This window comes from Ailuropoda melanoleuca, chromosome 16, assembly GCF_002007445.2.
Source record: "Ailuropoda melanoleuca isolate Jingjing chromosome 16, ASM200744v2, whole genome shotgun sequence".
Taxonomy (NCBI): domain Eukaryota; kingdom Metazoa; phylum Chordata; class Mammalia; order Carnivora; family Ursidae; genus Ailuropoda; species Ailuropoda melanoleuca.
In genome coordinates, this window is record NC_048233.1 from 18,874,512 (window position 1) to 18,887,809 (window position 13,298).

General features: G+C 37.9%; 1 protein-coding gene across 2 annotated transcripts in view; it reads left to right on the forward strand.

The window, feature by feature from the left end:
* Positions 1 to 1,410, forward strand: part of PDE3A (phosphodiesterase 3A) — a 305,943-nt gene extending 304,533 nt beyond the window's left edge. For both annotated transcript variants that reach the window (XM_011234010.3, XM_034646202.1), the window contains exon 16: positions 5 to 1,410. In XM_011234010.3, the coding sequence (XP_011232312.2) occupies positions 5 to 246 (242 nt within the window). In that variant the 3' untranslated portion in view covers positions 247 to 1,410. The remainder of the gene's footprint in view (positions 1 to 4) is intronic.
* The last annotated feature ends 11,888 nt before the right edge of the window (positions 1,411 to 13,298 follow it).

Below are 13,298 nucleotides of genomic sequence, written 5' to 3' on the forward strand. Positions count from 1 at the left end.
TCAGGAAAGAAAACTTTCAAAAGGAGGAAAATCTACTGCCAAATAACTCAGCACCTCCTGCAGAACCACAAGATGTGGAAGAAAGTCATTGAAGAGGAGCAGCGGTCGGCAGGCATAGAGAATCTGTCCCTGGACCCGTCCCCCCAGCAGCATCCCTCAGAACAGATCCAGGCCATCAGGGAAGAAGAGGAAGAGAAAGGGAAGCCGCGAGGAGAGGAGATCCTGACCGCGGAACAAAACCAGTGACAGTGGATTCAATGAGCTGTGTTTCCAAACAGAGTGACTTGTCACAGACTCTTTTCAAGCCAGCACAACACTTAGACACAACACTGTAGAAATTCAAGAAGATGGGCAAGCAGCTATTGCGTTTTGGGATTCTTCGCATTTTATGTGTTTATTTTTACAGTGAGGTACATTGTTAAAAACTCTTGCTCAGAGAAGCTTTCACATTTGCAACACCAGCTTCTAAGGATTTTTTTAAGGAAGAAATATATATATATGTGTGTGTGTATATAAGCTCGCACGTAGATCCATGTAAAACATATTCACACACATACACGCACACGCACATGCACACTGAAAGCCAGGCTTACTGGCTCCACAATTTAGTAACATTCATATTAAGATATATAGTGGTCACTGTGATATAATAAGTTATAAAGGAAAAAATAAAGGAAAACAAATCACAAAGGAAATGGTGCGGCTTAGCAGGGAAACAGTGCAGTGAATGTAGGTTACCAGCTAAGGAGCTTTTGCTCTTAGTACTGACGGATGAAAGTTCCAGAGCATTATTTGAATTCTTATACATCCTGCCAACATCGTGTGTGTGTGTGTGTGTGTGTGTGTGTGTGTGTGTGTGTGTGAGAGAGAGAGAGAGAGAGAGAGAGAGAGAGAGAGAAAGAACGATAGAGGAGTGAATGTAAAGAGATTTTTATGGTTTTTAGTAGTTCATAGACTAGCGGCAGCAGATGACTCAGCACCTCTGAACAAACAGAAGGCAGTTCACTCTGGAGTATCTTTGAGAGGCAGCAAACGCCTTCCTCCACGTAGCTTCACTACAGGTCCCTCTGCAGAGGGAGTGTATTCCCAGGCTGGTGAGAGGGCCACGTGACTGGTACAACTGCTCATGCACCACTTGGAGGCGCTCTATCGCCAGCCTTAAACCTGGAAGACAGGCATTTTCCAATCTACTTGCCTAATGAATGTATAGGAGCTGTTTGTGAGTATGTCACTCACCGAAGATCAAATCACCTTTTTAAGGGGATGGCATTCTTTACACATAAACACCTAAGAAGGAGCTGGAGGCAGATCTTTCAGTTAGGTTAGAATTCTAAGACGTTGCCAGAGAAGACCTGGGGAATGGCTCTAACAGTGATCTCACCCCGTGTCTTAATTTGCTGCAAAATGTGTGGTAGAAAAAGAAGAAAGGAAAAGGCAAAAAGAAACCCACTATGGGAGGATATATAGTGAGAGATGAAGGGGAAAAATTTCAGCCTGGGGTTTGGTGTTTCTTGACATAGTGAAAGCCCGATTCTTGGCAACTGTTGAAGATTGGCTTTGGGTGGCAAAGTTTCCACTGACGGCCCTGTTGTGGTGTTCCACGTGCTGGGGGATGGGTTGGCTTCTATCTGCAGTCTGGCCCGTTGTCATGTTCCTTTTGGCAGGGAAGATTATAGAGGGATTGGGGGGACTGGGCCTATTATTGAAAGTCCTTTTTTTTTTTTTAATTTTATTTGTTTATCTACACTTGTTTATGCTGTGAGCCAAACCTCTATTTAAAAAGTTGATACTCACTTTCAATATTTTATTTCATATTATTATATTTGTCATGAATAGTTATCTTGATGTAAATATAAAGATTTTTTGTTTCTGTAGATAGTAAACTCTTTTTTTTTTAAAAGGGAAAAGGGAAACATTTTTATAAAGTTATATTTTAATCACCATTTTTATACATTGTATCTGTCTCCAAGCCCAGTAAGAGAGTGATGATTCATTTGTCCCGAGGTCTATGGACAGCCACTTATTTACCTATCCTAATTTAAATGATAATCTGGTACAGTTATTTTATGCCAATTAAATGAGGATGCCACAAAGAATGTTTCTTCACTAGGAACTTTTACTAACTTTTGGGTAACTTTTGGGTCCGTGTCTCCCAAAGAGAAAGACTTTCTTAACCAATACCGAATTTTTATGATTGGTGTCCATTTCTTGCCAACACTTTTTGGTCGTAATTCCTCCTTCAGTACTATGTACGGAACTGCTCATCCATGAAACAGTCGTAGCTTCTAAGTAGACCTTGATGGTGGTTTCTAATTTTTATTTCCTCTGACATTATGGGAAAGAGTGTTTACATTTTAAAATGCCTTTGTCTCTCATAAATGAATATTCTTCCCTCCCAAAGCAATGATTGTACATTAACCCGTGGCATTTTCTAAACAAGGCAAAGATAATACAATCAAAAGCAAACACAATTTCAAGGCAAATTTCCCATTAAGTAAGAAAATACGAAAAGGCTCAAGTAGACGCAGACTCTATTTAAATAATGAGAATAATTTCATATTTTTCGACTTAACACTAGGTCTTCATTATTCAGAATGTACTGAGTTGTTTTCCATTTTCTTAGTGTTGCCTACGTGTCTCATGTTTGCAAAAATTACTGTGAGTCAGATACATTTATTTCCCCCATAACTTTAACTGTCCTCCTGCCCTTACAAATAAAGAGAGGGAGAAAAAAAATTATGCTCACATACCTCTTGCATTTAATTCCTTAACAAAATGAATCTTTTCCCTTTCTCCAAATGCCATACATCTCTAAAATAAAACACTTGTTACGTTGAGGAAAACTATAGGTGTGGAGCAAGTGGAATGACAGCTGAATGGTTGAGAGTCTAGAAGCATACACTGTCAGCTTGGTCAAAGCTGGGAGGCCCCAATAAGGGGTCAGCTTGGCTGCCAGAGTAGAGGTCTTAGCAAACTACCTGGTTTCATTTATGTCGTTTTAAAGTGCATGAAGTCATGGTGGCCAAAGCACTTAGAACCTCTTCATTCCAGAAATGTGTTCATCAGTCCAGGCAGATTGACCATTTTTTCTTCCATTATAAATTGCCAGTCTATTAAAGCTAAAAGTCCATCGAGGGGCTCCTGGGTGGCACAGCGGTTGAGCACCTGCCTTCGGCTCAGGGCGTGATCCCAGCATTCTGGGATCGAGCCCCACATCAGGCTCCTCTGCTATGAGCCTGCTTCTTCCTCTCCCACTCCCCCTGCTTGTGTTCCCTCTCTCACTGGCTGTCTCTATCTCTGTCAAATAAATAAATAAATAAAATCTTTAAAAAAAAAAGTCCATCGAAATAAAGGAATGGAGATTGAGTATGAGACTTTCATAGGCATTCATTATATCCCAATGTATGCCTAGGGACATAAAAAGATGTTTTCTGCTGATGATGTTCTCCCCCACCTTGGTGACAGCAATATTACCCTGTTCACTTCCAACTCTGGACCTTACTCCCTGTGGTGCCAGTGTATTTGTTGCCATTTACTACATTTTTATATGAGCCTATTTATAGGTGCCATTAGATAAACTCAGGTCTTTTAAATGAAGGAATTTCTAGCCCATTTAGGAAAAAAGATAACTGTATAGACAGCCATAAAACCGATGGTAGGAAAATTTGAAACTGGTGACCTTGATGCTAGGGGTTGCTTTCTGTTAAGGAAAAGACCAGGTATCAGGTGAGCATCATTCGTGTCGTTTCCAGCATGCTCATAGAATGTCTTTTTGGTTATCCATCTAAGCCAACCTTTAGAATATTGTTTCCTTGGTGAAAACACCACTTTAGTTTTTTCTAAGCGATAAAATTGTATTTTTTGTCCTTTATATAAGACTTGCTTTTGCTCTCAGTGGAAGATGAAGACAGTAGCTCTGGATAGATCTATGTTGGTTTTCATCTGACAAGTGAAGGAATGTCCTCATATTTAAGAAAATGCTCATTTTCTAAAAGCAGAATACCCAATTATGTCTGTTCCATTTTGATGAAATTCCAGAACAAACCTTAACCATTGCAATCCCAGTAAAACTAAAGAAAAGGGATCGTAGGACATGCAGACTGTTCAGATTATGTGTATGTATTGTGATTTCCTCATGTCCCTGCCTCTCTTGATTTGCGATTTCCCGATGTCCCCTGTCACGTGCCCAGAGAACTTTCTTTGAAGGTAAAAGCTGTGCAAAAGGCATGAGACTCAGGCCTATTCTTTGTTTAAATGGTGGAAAAATATAAATTATTTTCTAAGTAATAAAGATATGAAAATTATCATTGTAAATAAAGTCTTAAGTTTGAAATGACTGCTTTACAAAAGTGAGCTATTTGTGTGATGAACACTTCCTGACTGAGAAGTGAATAATCAAAAACTCATTTCTATCCTATTTTGGCAAGTATTTTTTTGGTGCTTCTCTGTCATTCTGGGCATCTCCACTCTCCTTGCCTTTTAAAATATTTCTAAAATTAGAATGAAAACCACAGTAAGGATCTTACTGCCCTCTCTTCTGTCCTAACACGGAGTCCCCTCTTGATGCCTTTCCTAGCTTATATATCACTTTGGAAATAAACTGTCTTTTCAAACGGGCAGAAGGCTCCAGTAAAACAGTGTTTTGTAAACTTTCATACTCGGGGGTAAAATCAAGATTCTCCTTATTCTAGAGATTATCAGCTCCTGTGTGTGGAAAGAAAATATCAATAAAATTTCAAATGCTGATAGCTCAACTCCAGACCACTGAGAACTAAAATATCAATATAGTTTGAAACCAAACTGAGTTTCCTTTGTTCACCTTTTCTCCTAACAAGCAACAAAATACTTTATAATCATTGTTCTAGGTGATTCGTTTCTCTCATGATTTTTCTGTGAAAGAAAACTGAATTCGCTGATATGGTCAGTCTGTGTTTCTAATCTGTTCAATAGAATTCCACCTTAAGATGAGGAAACCAAGTAGCTATTTTAGGTGAGGAGCATTCCAAAATTAAGTTGCTTGTAGAACTTCTCATCAGAGGGAATTATGCAAGTTTTAGGTCCTATAGTCATATCAGGTTGCTCCTCTAGAAAATACTCCAATTCTTACAGCAAGTTTGGGATAAATTAACTAGACTGTAAGCACTGAGTTAATGAAGCTGCAAACAGTGCACTGAATAACTTAACTTGAGGTTTGCATGGTATTTATCATGGTTAGCACTGATGATCCATGGTCAGAGAACAAGAACAGGGTTTTCAGTCTCCATGATACGCCATGGATTGTAGGCCATTTGTGTATCACCAACACATTTCATTTGTTAAAATGATGCTGCTTTAACCTTACCTAATGGTGCTTTTATTTCACCTGAAGTGATCTTTATGTTCATACTAGGACATCATTCTAACAGCAGATTAACAATGGTGACACAAAAGAATTGGGCATTTTGTTGGGAAATACATTTGGAGAGCCAAAACTGAACATTAAAGCTTTATTACATGGTGGAACTCAGTGTTCACATCTGTAGATTCAAAAATACTGATCCAGTGTAAATTATTTAAGTGCAATAATACTATAAACTATGTGGAATTATATAGAGATGGGAAACAAAATTAGTTTTTGGTATATGCTTCAGGTTCTAAAAATAGCCCAAATTTACTATCTAAGGGCAGGTAATTCTTCTCCATATTATACCTCTAAGGTTGATTGCCTTGACAGGCATTGATATTCATGGATTTCTGCTTCCCTGAGGAGTGGTGGAATAGAGACGAGAAGCCAAGCCGCCTTCTTCTTGATAAGAAATACCGAACATGTCCCTGTTCAGAAAGGTTTCCTCATCGCTTCACATCAAGAAGTGGTTCTTTGATCATGCAAACAATCAAAAAATGCTTCAAAGAGAGTAATATTAAATCAACCTATGTGAGTACTATCAAGAATATTTAAATTTGATTTAGTTTTTGAACCAAAGCTATTTAAAAAATTGTTTTTTTTCATTATTCAACTAAAACAAAACTCACAAAATGACATTCCATGGTATAGGGATGCTAAATATATTGATATAATCAGAACTACAATTGTGTAACAGAAAACTGGAAAGAATATTTAATTGTTTTTCTAATGTATGTCATGCCTCAGGGAGGCAAATGCTTTATGGAGGGTCCAAGAAATACATGAAATAGATAAAAAAAAAATTTAGTCCCAACAGTTGAATTAGATTGAGCATACAGATTATAGCCTGATTCTTCTGGGTTTTCCCAAGAAAAAAGAATGTATTATTATCCAGCAATTTATCATGGATTAAGTTGTTTTTAAAATAAGGGGTCTATGAATGTAGATTATATTTTACTAAATTGTAACACACTGAAATGCCAAGTACTTATCTTTATTACTAAGAAAAATTGTATCTTATTAATCTTGACTTTCACAGATGAAGCACTGACCAGGCCATAAACCACACCCACAACTTCATCTACCAAGGCTGATCAAATGGTAGGTTGGAATTTGGAATTCATTAATAGAAAAGTAATTTTTTAAAAAAGCTATTTTAAAACTTTACTGCTTTAACTAAAATTTCAGTGTCAGTAGAAGTACTTGTTTCAGATGAAACAAATTGTAGCAGAAAATTGCCCCTTCCCTCTTAAAAACAAAAAAAAAGCACCCTGAAACAAAAAAACAAAGTCAAACTCATAGGAGAAAAGTGGAGCTTCTCTTCAATTTTCTTTCTTTAACTCAAAATAGTAAAGCAAAAGGAATCGAAACTTCTCCTCTGCCATAATAAGGAGAAAGAACGCTTTTCACCCCAAGTTCTAACTCATCATGCCTGGTTTGGTTGTGCAGCCCGTGGTACTAAAAAGCAAAAAAAAAAAAAAAAAAAAAAAAAAAAAGTGGACCTACGGATTGGGAGTGAACACTACATAAAATGTGAGGGATCACCCTGGGACACCCCTCCATCTTTGTGACAAACCAATTTATTTATTAGTTACTCTGGAGTAAAGGGACTTAATGGGTCCATATTTCAACCCTGACTTCCTTTATTACAGTTAGCACTTACACATGCTTTGGAATGTGAATTAGCCCTTGGAGCTTGGAAACTGCTGCTTGAATACCTTTTGAAGGGAAGGATTCTTTTTTTTTTTATCCTGGTAATTTTACTCCCTATATTATAGCAAAATATTTGGATGATTTAATGTGAAATTAAAAGCGATTGTTTAAAGATGTTTTATTTGTATATGTAGCTTGTTGGTTGTTAGAATTTTCCATCAACCTTATTTTAAAAGTTGACTGATTCTTTTATGGCTCAAGCAACTCCAATCACATGGTTTGTTTTAGCTGGTTATAACAATAAACCAGTACTACAATGTTGCTATCTTTAAATCATAACCCTAACATATCTATATGTTACCTGTTAGTGGGGTTCCTTGGCTTGACTTTTAGTATATATTTGTTCATTGGCTTTTTTTTTAAATCACTATTTTTTAATACTCTGTGAAATATTTGCATGGGATTCTCACCATATTATATTTGCTTAACTGGTGGTTTGGTTTGGTTTTTGTTTTCCATTTATGAGTGTTACTTTACTTCTTGATACATTCTCACAGAAGTATACACACAAGTTTTGTTCCAACAAGGACAGTTTGTTAGTTGATGAGCACTGGAAATAAGTATCACTGAACCCACCCACCCCCTGCTATTTCTTCCTGAAGATTTTTATCATGCAGATCACAAAATGAAAATTGGTGCTTTTAGAAATGTTCTGGAACTTTCAGTGCAAAATAATGGAAATGAGATTCTCCCTGGCTTTCTAAAATGCTATTAGGATATGCAACTGAAAGAACTTTAATTTGAATCTACAATATTTTTGGTTTGGGTTGATTTGGTTAGTTTGATTTGGTTTTTGGTGTTAAAATGGGTTTCTTATTCCCGATGGAACAGTTGTTCTAATTGTCATTATTTCTTCCTTTTCCTGACCCAAAACCCATAAAACAAAAACAAAAAAAAAACCCTACCATTGGAAGGTTTAAATTAGTGTGTCCCAAATATTTGACTTTGTAGGGTATTTGCAAACCAGAAAGTATTAACTTAATTTGGTATTCCTAAAAAGCAATATTTTCAAAGAAGTACCAACCAAAGTAACAGTATAGGGGATGTCATTTGCACATGACAGTTTTTAACAAGGCAATTCTTACCACTTTTCAACTGAATATGTTTATTAATAACTATCCAAATTTATCGTCTTTTAGAAACCCAAGAGTGAAGCATTGGACTTAAGTGATCATTTTGCAACTGAAATACATCTTGTCCTTTCACCTGTACCTTGCACTTAATATATGTAGCAATACTTCATATCTTCCTATAATAATTATTTGTTAAGTAATTTAGCTAATTGCTGATAAGTATTTTGTAAAAAGTAAAATATGTACAGAAAAAAATATTAGATAAATTGTACTTATTTTTATTGTTTTTTAGCTTAGACACTACAACGATGCTCCTTGTTTGCCAGAATTACTGGAAGTGCCTCTTGATTTTCTAGATTTTATATATGTATATATATATTTATGTATATATTATATACATAAAAAATGACAGTAAACATATACTCAGAATCATTAGAACTGTGTCACAGGTCATCAGTGTGGATGTTACAATGTGAAAATAATGTATAATATAAATATAATTCTGTGGTATATGTTTGATGTAGTTATTTGTACAATCCAAGTCCTCTATCCAGTTTTGAAGGCACCCTTTCCTCTTATTTCCAAATGCAATGGCTTGTGCCTGGACTATGTACACTGTATTGAGCCATCCATTAGCCTCTCTACAATTCCTAAGGACTCCTCGGGACTTCTTTTCCCATGGTCACATTCCCTTCCCTGTCACCGATGAATTCTTAGCCGTATTGATCCTCATCTCTCTGAGCTAGGCCGTGTTATTTAATCAAATAGTTAACAACGTAACCAAGATCCCTGGATTTCTGGCATTTAGCTTGAGAGTCCTAGAAAATAGACAGTTCTGCCTTTTATCCTATAAATACTACAATTTATCCTATAAACTTTGTCTCTTGATCCCCAATACATGGGATATTTGGTTGTAAAGACTCAGAATTATTTTTGTTCCACGTATTTGAAAGCTTTTGAAGACTGAATGATTCAAGATACTCAGTGTTTTAATTAACTCAAACATACTGTCCTCAGAGACAAAAGCAAAATGTGATTTCTACCCAAAGTTCTCAAGGAATTAATTCTTTAAGCTATACGTATAAATTTCCCCATTACCTATTAGACAAAATCCTTGCTCCTGAGTTTGGTATATTCATAGCTTTCCTCACTCTGGGCCAAAACTATCCCCCACCAAAATAACTAACCATCTATCATTTATATTTCTATGTCTTGGGCAAATTATATCAGTGGAGTATTTACAGACACTGTATACTTATATTTTCTTTCTTTCTTTGTGTACACACATACTTTTCCAACCACAGCACAAAGGAGCAAGACTGACAATATCTTCTCAAGATGTGAATCTCATCCCTCACCCAGGGCTATCCTCTTACAGTGATGTGATGGTTCTCAGTGGAAGGGAGGCAACATCTGGCTATTCCCGCCTGAACCTTCATCTCCTTCCCACAGTTAGGTGCTGTCAAACATGTTTTAGGTAAGGAAAAGTTAATTCACGTGGTAGGGTAAGAGAGGTGATGGCATATATCTTCTAATGGATTCTGAGATCCAAGCCAGAGCAAAGGGATGGCCACAGGCACTGCCTGGAGTAGAAAGTCTCAGAGATCAGTTCAGTGTGTCCTAGGTCAGCTCTACAGATAACCCCTATACCTGCTGAACCACTTGAGGTGGAGCTTGGGATGTGGACACACCCTAACCAATGAAAAGAAAAAAGAAAATCAGTTCTTAAATAATTGGAAAATCTTCTGCTTGTTAGGATAGACTTAGGCTTCTTTAATCCTGAAGCTATTTCATGCCCTGGTCATTCTTTCTGACATCATTGCTGGCTTAAGAAAGGAGCCCAACACCGACTTCTGCTGAAATCTGTCAGATCTGAAGAGTTGTCCAGCTGTACAGCTAGGATCTTTTGGCCTCTTGGTACCAGTCAGAGCTGGATGGGTGTGTGTGTGTGTGTGTGTGTGTGTGTGTGTGTGTGCATATCGCTTCATACTTTGTTGTCAGCACTCAGGAGGTACAATGACTCCTTGCTCTATTGTCAATTTCACTGACTTTTCGCTGCCAGATGCCAAAGGTGAATTCGTAGAAGGCCTGATCTTCAGAGACTCCAAAGTAGTTAATGATTATGTATTCGTTTTCTATTTCTGCTGTAATAAATTACCACAAACTTGGTGACTTCAAACCATGCAAACTTACAGCTCACAGCTCGGTCAGTTGGAAGTCCAGATGGACTTGGCTGGACTCTGCTTCTGGTCTCTCAAGAAATTGAAAACAAGTGTTTGCCAGCCTGGGCTCTTCCCTGAAGCCTCTAGAATCCACTTCTGAACTCAGTTAGGTTGTTGGCAGAATGCAGTTCCCCCCATTCCTTGTGGGCTGAGCCTTGGGAACCTCTCTCCACTGCTTCAGGTCATTTCCTTTTTCCAAGCATTGCTTCTCTCACAGCCCCATCTCCAAACCAGTAATGTCACATGATTCCTTCTTACACTTTAAGACTTTCTCACTTCTGCTGCATCCTTTCTGTCTCCAGCTAGAGAACGGTCTCTGCTCTTAAGGGCTCACGTGATTATTATATTGGGCCCAAAGAATCCAAGATGATCTCCCTACTTTAAGACCTTGAATTGCATTTGAAAAGTCTCTTTTGCCATGTAACAGCATATTTACAATTTTCCGGGGATAATGGGGTGGACATCTTTGGGGGCTATAATTCTGTCTTCTACAAATTGTGAATTGGATAAAGAACACGGTGAAGATAAAGAAGGCATATAGGCCACATAGTTATTCTACATAATGGAAGCTCATGCCTACAATGAAATTGAGGGGAAGGTATAGAGATTTCCATATACCCCCTGCTCCCATACACTCAACCTCCCCCATTGTCAATACCCCTATCAGAATGGTACAGTTGGTATCATTAATGAACTATTTATGAACACATAATAAATCACCCAAAGTCCATTATTTACTTTAGGGTTTATTCTTGGTGGTGTATATTCTGAGGGTTTGGATGAATGTCTGATGACATGTATTCATCATTATGGTATCATAGAGGGCATTTTCACTGCCTTAAAAATCTTCTGTGCTCTGTCTGTTCATCACCTCCAGCCCTAACCTTTGACCACCGCTGGCCTTTCACTGTCTCCACAGTTTTATCTTCTCCAGAATGTCCTAGAGCTGAAATCATACAGTATGTAACGTTTTCAGATTAGTTTCTCTCACTTAGTAATTTGCATTTAAAGTTCCTCCATGTCAGGGTGCCTGGGTGGCACAATTGGTTAAGCATCTGACTCTTGGTTTCAGCGTAGGTCATGATCTCAGGGTACAGGGATCTAGCCCTGCATAAGGCTCTGTGCTCAGTGAGGAGTTGGCTTGAAATTCTCTCTCCCTCTCCCTCTGCCCCACCCACTTGTGCTCTCTCTCTGTCTCTCTAAAATAAATAAATCTTTAAAAAAAATAAAATGTAAATTTCCTTCATGTCTTTTCATGGCTGGGTAGTTAATTTCTTTTTAGTATGGAATTATATTCCACTGTCTGGATGGACCATCGTTTGTTTATTTATTTATTTACCTGCTGAAGGATGTCATGATTGCTTCCAAGTTTCAGCATTTATTAATAAAGCTGCTATAAACATCTGTGTGGAGGTTTTTGAGTAGACATAAGTTTTCAACTTCTTTGGGTAAATACTAAGAAGTGTGATTGCTGGATCATATGAGAAGAATACGCTTAGTTTTATTAAGAAACCACCAAATCCTCTTCCAAAGTATGTGTACCATTTTCCATTCCCACCAGCAATGAGTTTCTAGACCTTTTCAGTGCAGAAATCTGGGATATGTATTATTCAGACTGAAAACTCCTAGTTCCAATATGGGACTGCAACGTTTTTCTTAACCTCATTCATCTTAAATTATAGATGATACTTTAAGTGACGAGCCTGGATGGGGTCATAAGGGAGTAAGTGTAGATAGAGCAAAGAAGATATTCTAAGGACTGAACTGTACACTGCTGTGGCAATGAATACTAACAGAAAATGACCACTGAGGCAGGAGGAAAACTAAGGGAGTGTGGAGTTCTAAAAACTGGGTGAAAAAAATGGATCAAAGAAAAGGGCACAATCGGTGGTACACAATTCTGCTACTCAATTAAAATGAAGCCTGGAAATTTATCACTGGGCTTACTAATGTGAAGGTCTTTGATGCTATTGATGAAAATAGGTGTGGTGGAATGGTGGAAGCAAAAAACAGAACTGGTGGGACAAGAAATAGAGAAGGGGAATTTTATCTAAAGAGTATAGATGAAAGCCTCATTTTAGAAACATGGACCATACATCCATAGGAATAGAAAGAAGACAAATAATATGGATACACATGCAGGTGGGGAGTAAATGTGGTGAGGGCAGCAGACAATATTTCTCTCCCGATTTCAAAAATTTCATCAGTGAGTTCCTTTAGCAGGGTCATCAGCTGATAATGAAAGTTGGGGGAAAAAATAAGTTTGGGAGAAGTCATTCAGGAGAAAGGAAAAGTGATTAGGTTATTAAAAGGTATGTTTAACAATGCCTCTAAGACCCAATGAGGTTAGTGGTCATAAATTTAAGACGTGCCCTGAGGGCATGTTAATGAGTTTTTCTTCAACTATTTAAAATAGCGTGAATGTAAACACAGAGTAGACGGGAAGTTGAATTTAACCCAGCTGTGCTTTGCCAAGAAGAACCACAAATTGACCAATGGACACAGGAATGCACCAATGTGCTATGGAAGTGAGTGATTAAACTAACTGCGTGCAACTCAACTCAGGTAAGGAGGGAAATGACAATATGAATGCTATGGGTTAAATTGTGCCCCTTCCCCCTGCCCAGAAAAATATGTTGAAATCCTAGCCCCCTATATCAGTGAATGTGATCTTATTTGGAAATAGGATCTTTTCAGATGTGATCAAGTTAAGATGAGGTCACTGGGGGGTGCCTGGGTGGCTCAGTCGTTAAACGTCTGCCTTCGGCTCAGGGCCTGATCCCGGCGGTTATGGAATCGAGCCCCACATCAGGCTCCTACGCTGGGAGCCTGCTTCTCCCACTCCCGCTGCTTGTGTTCTCTCTCTCGCTGGCTGTCTCTCTCTCAGTCAAATAAATAAATAAAAAT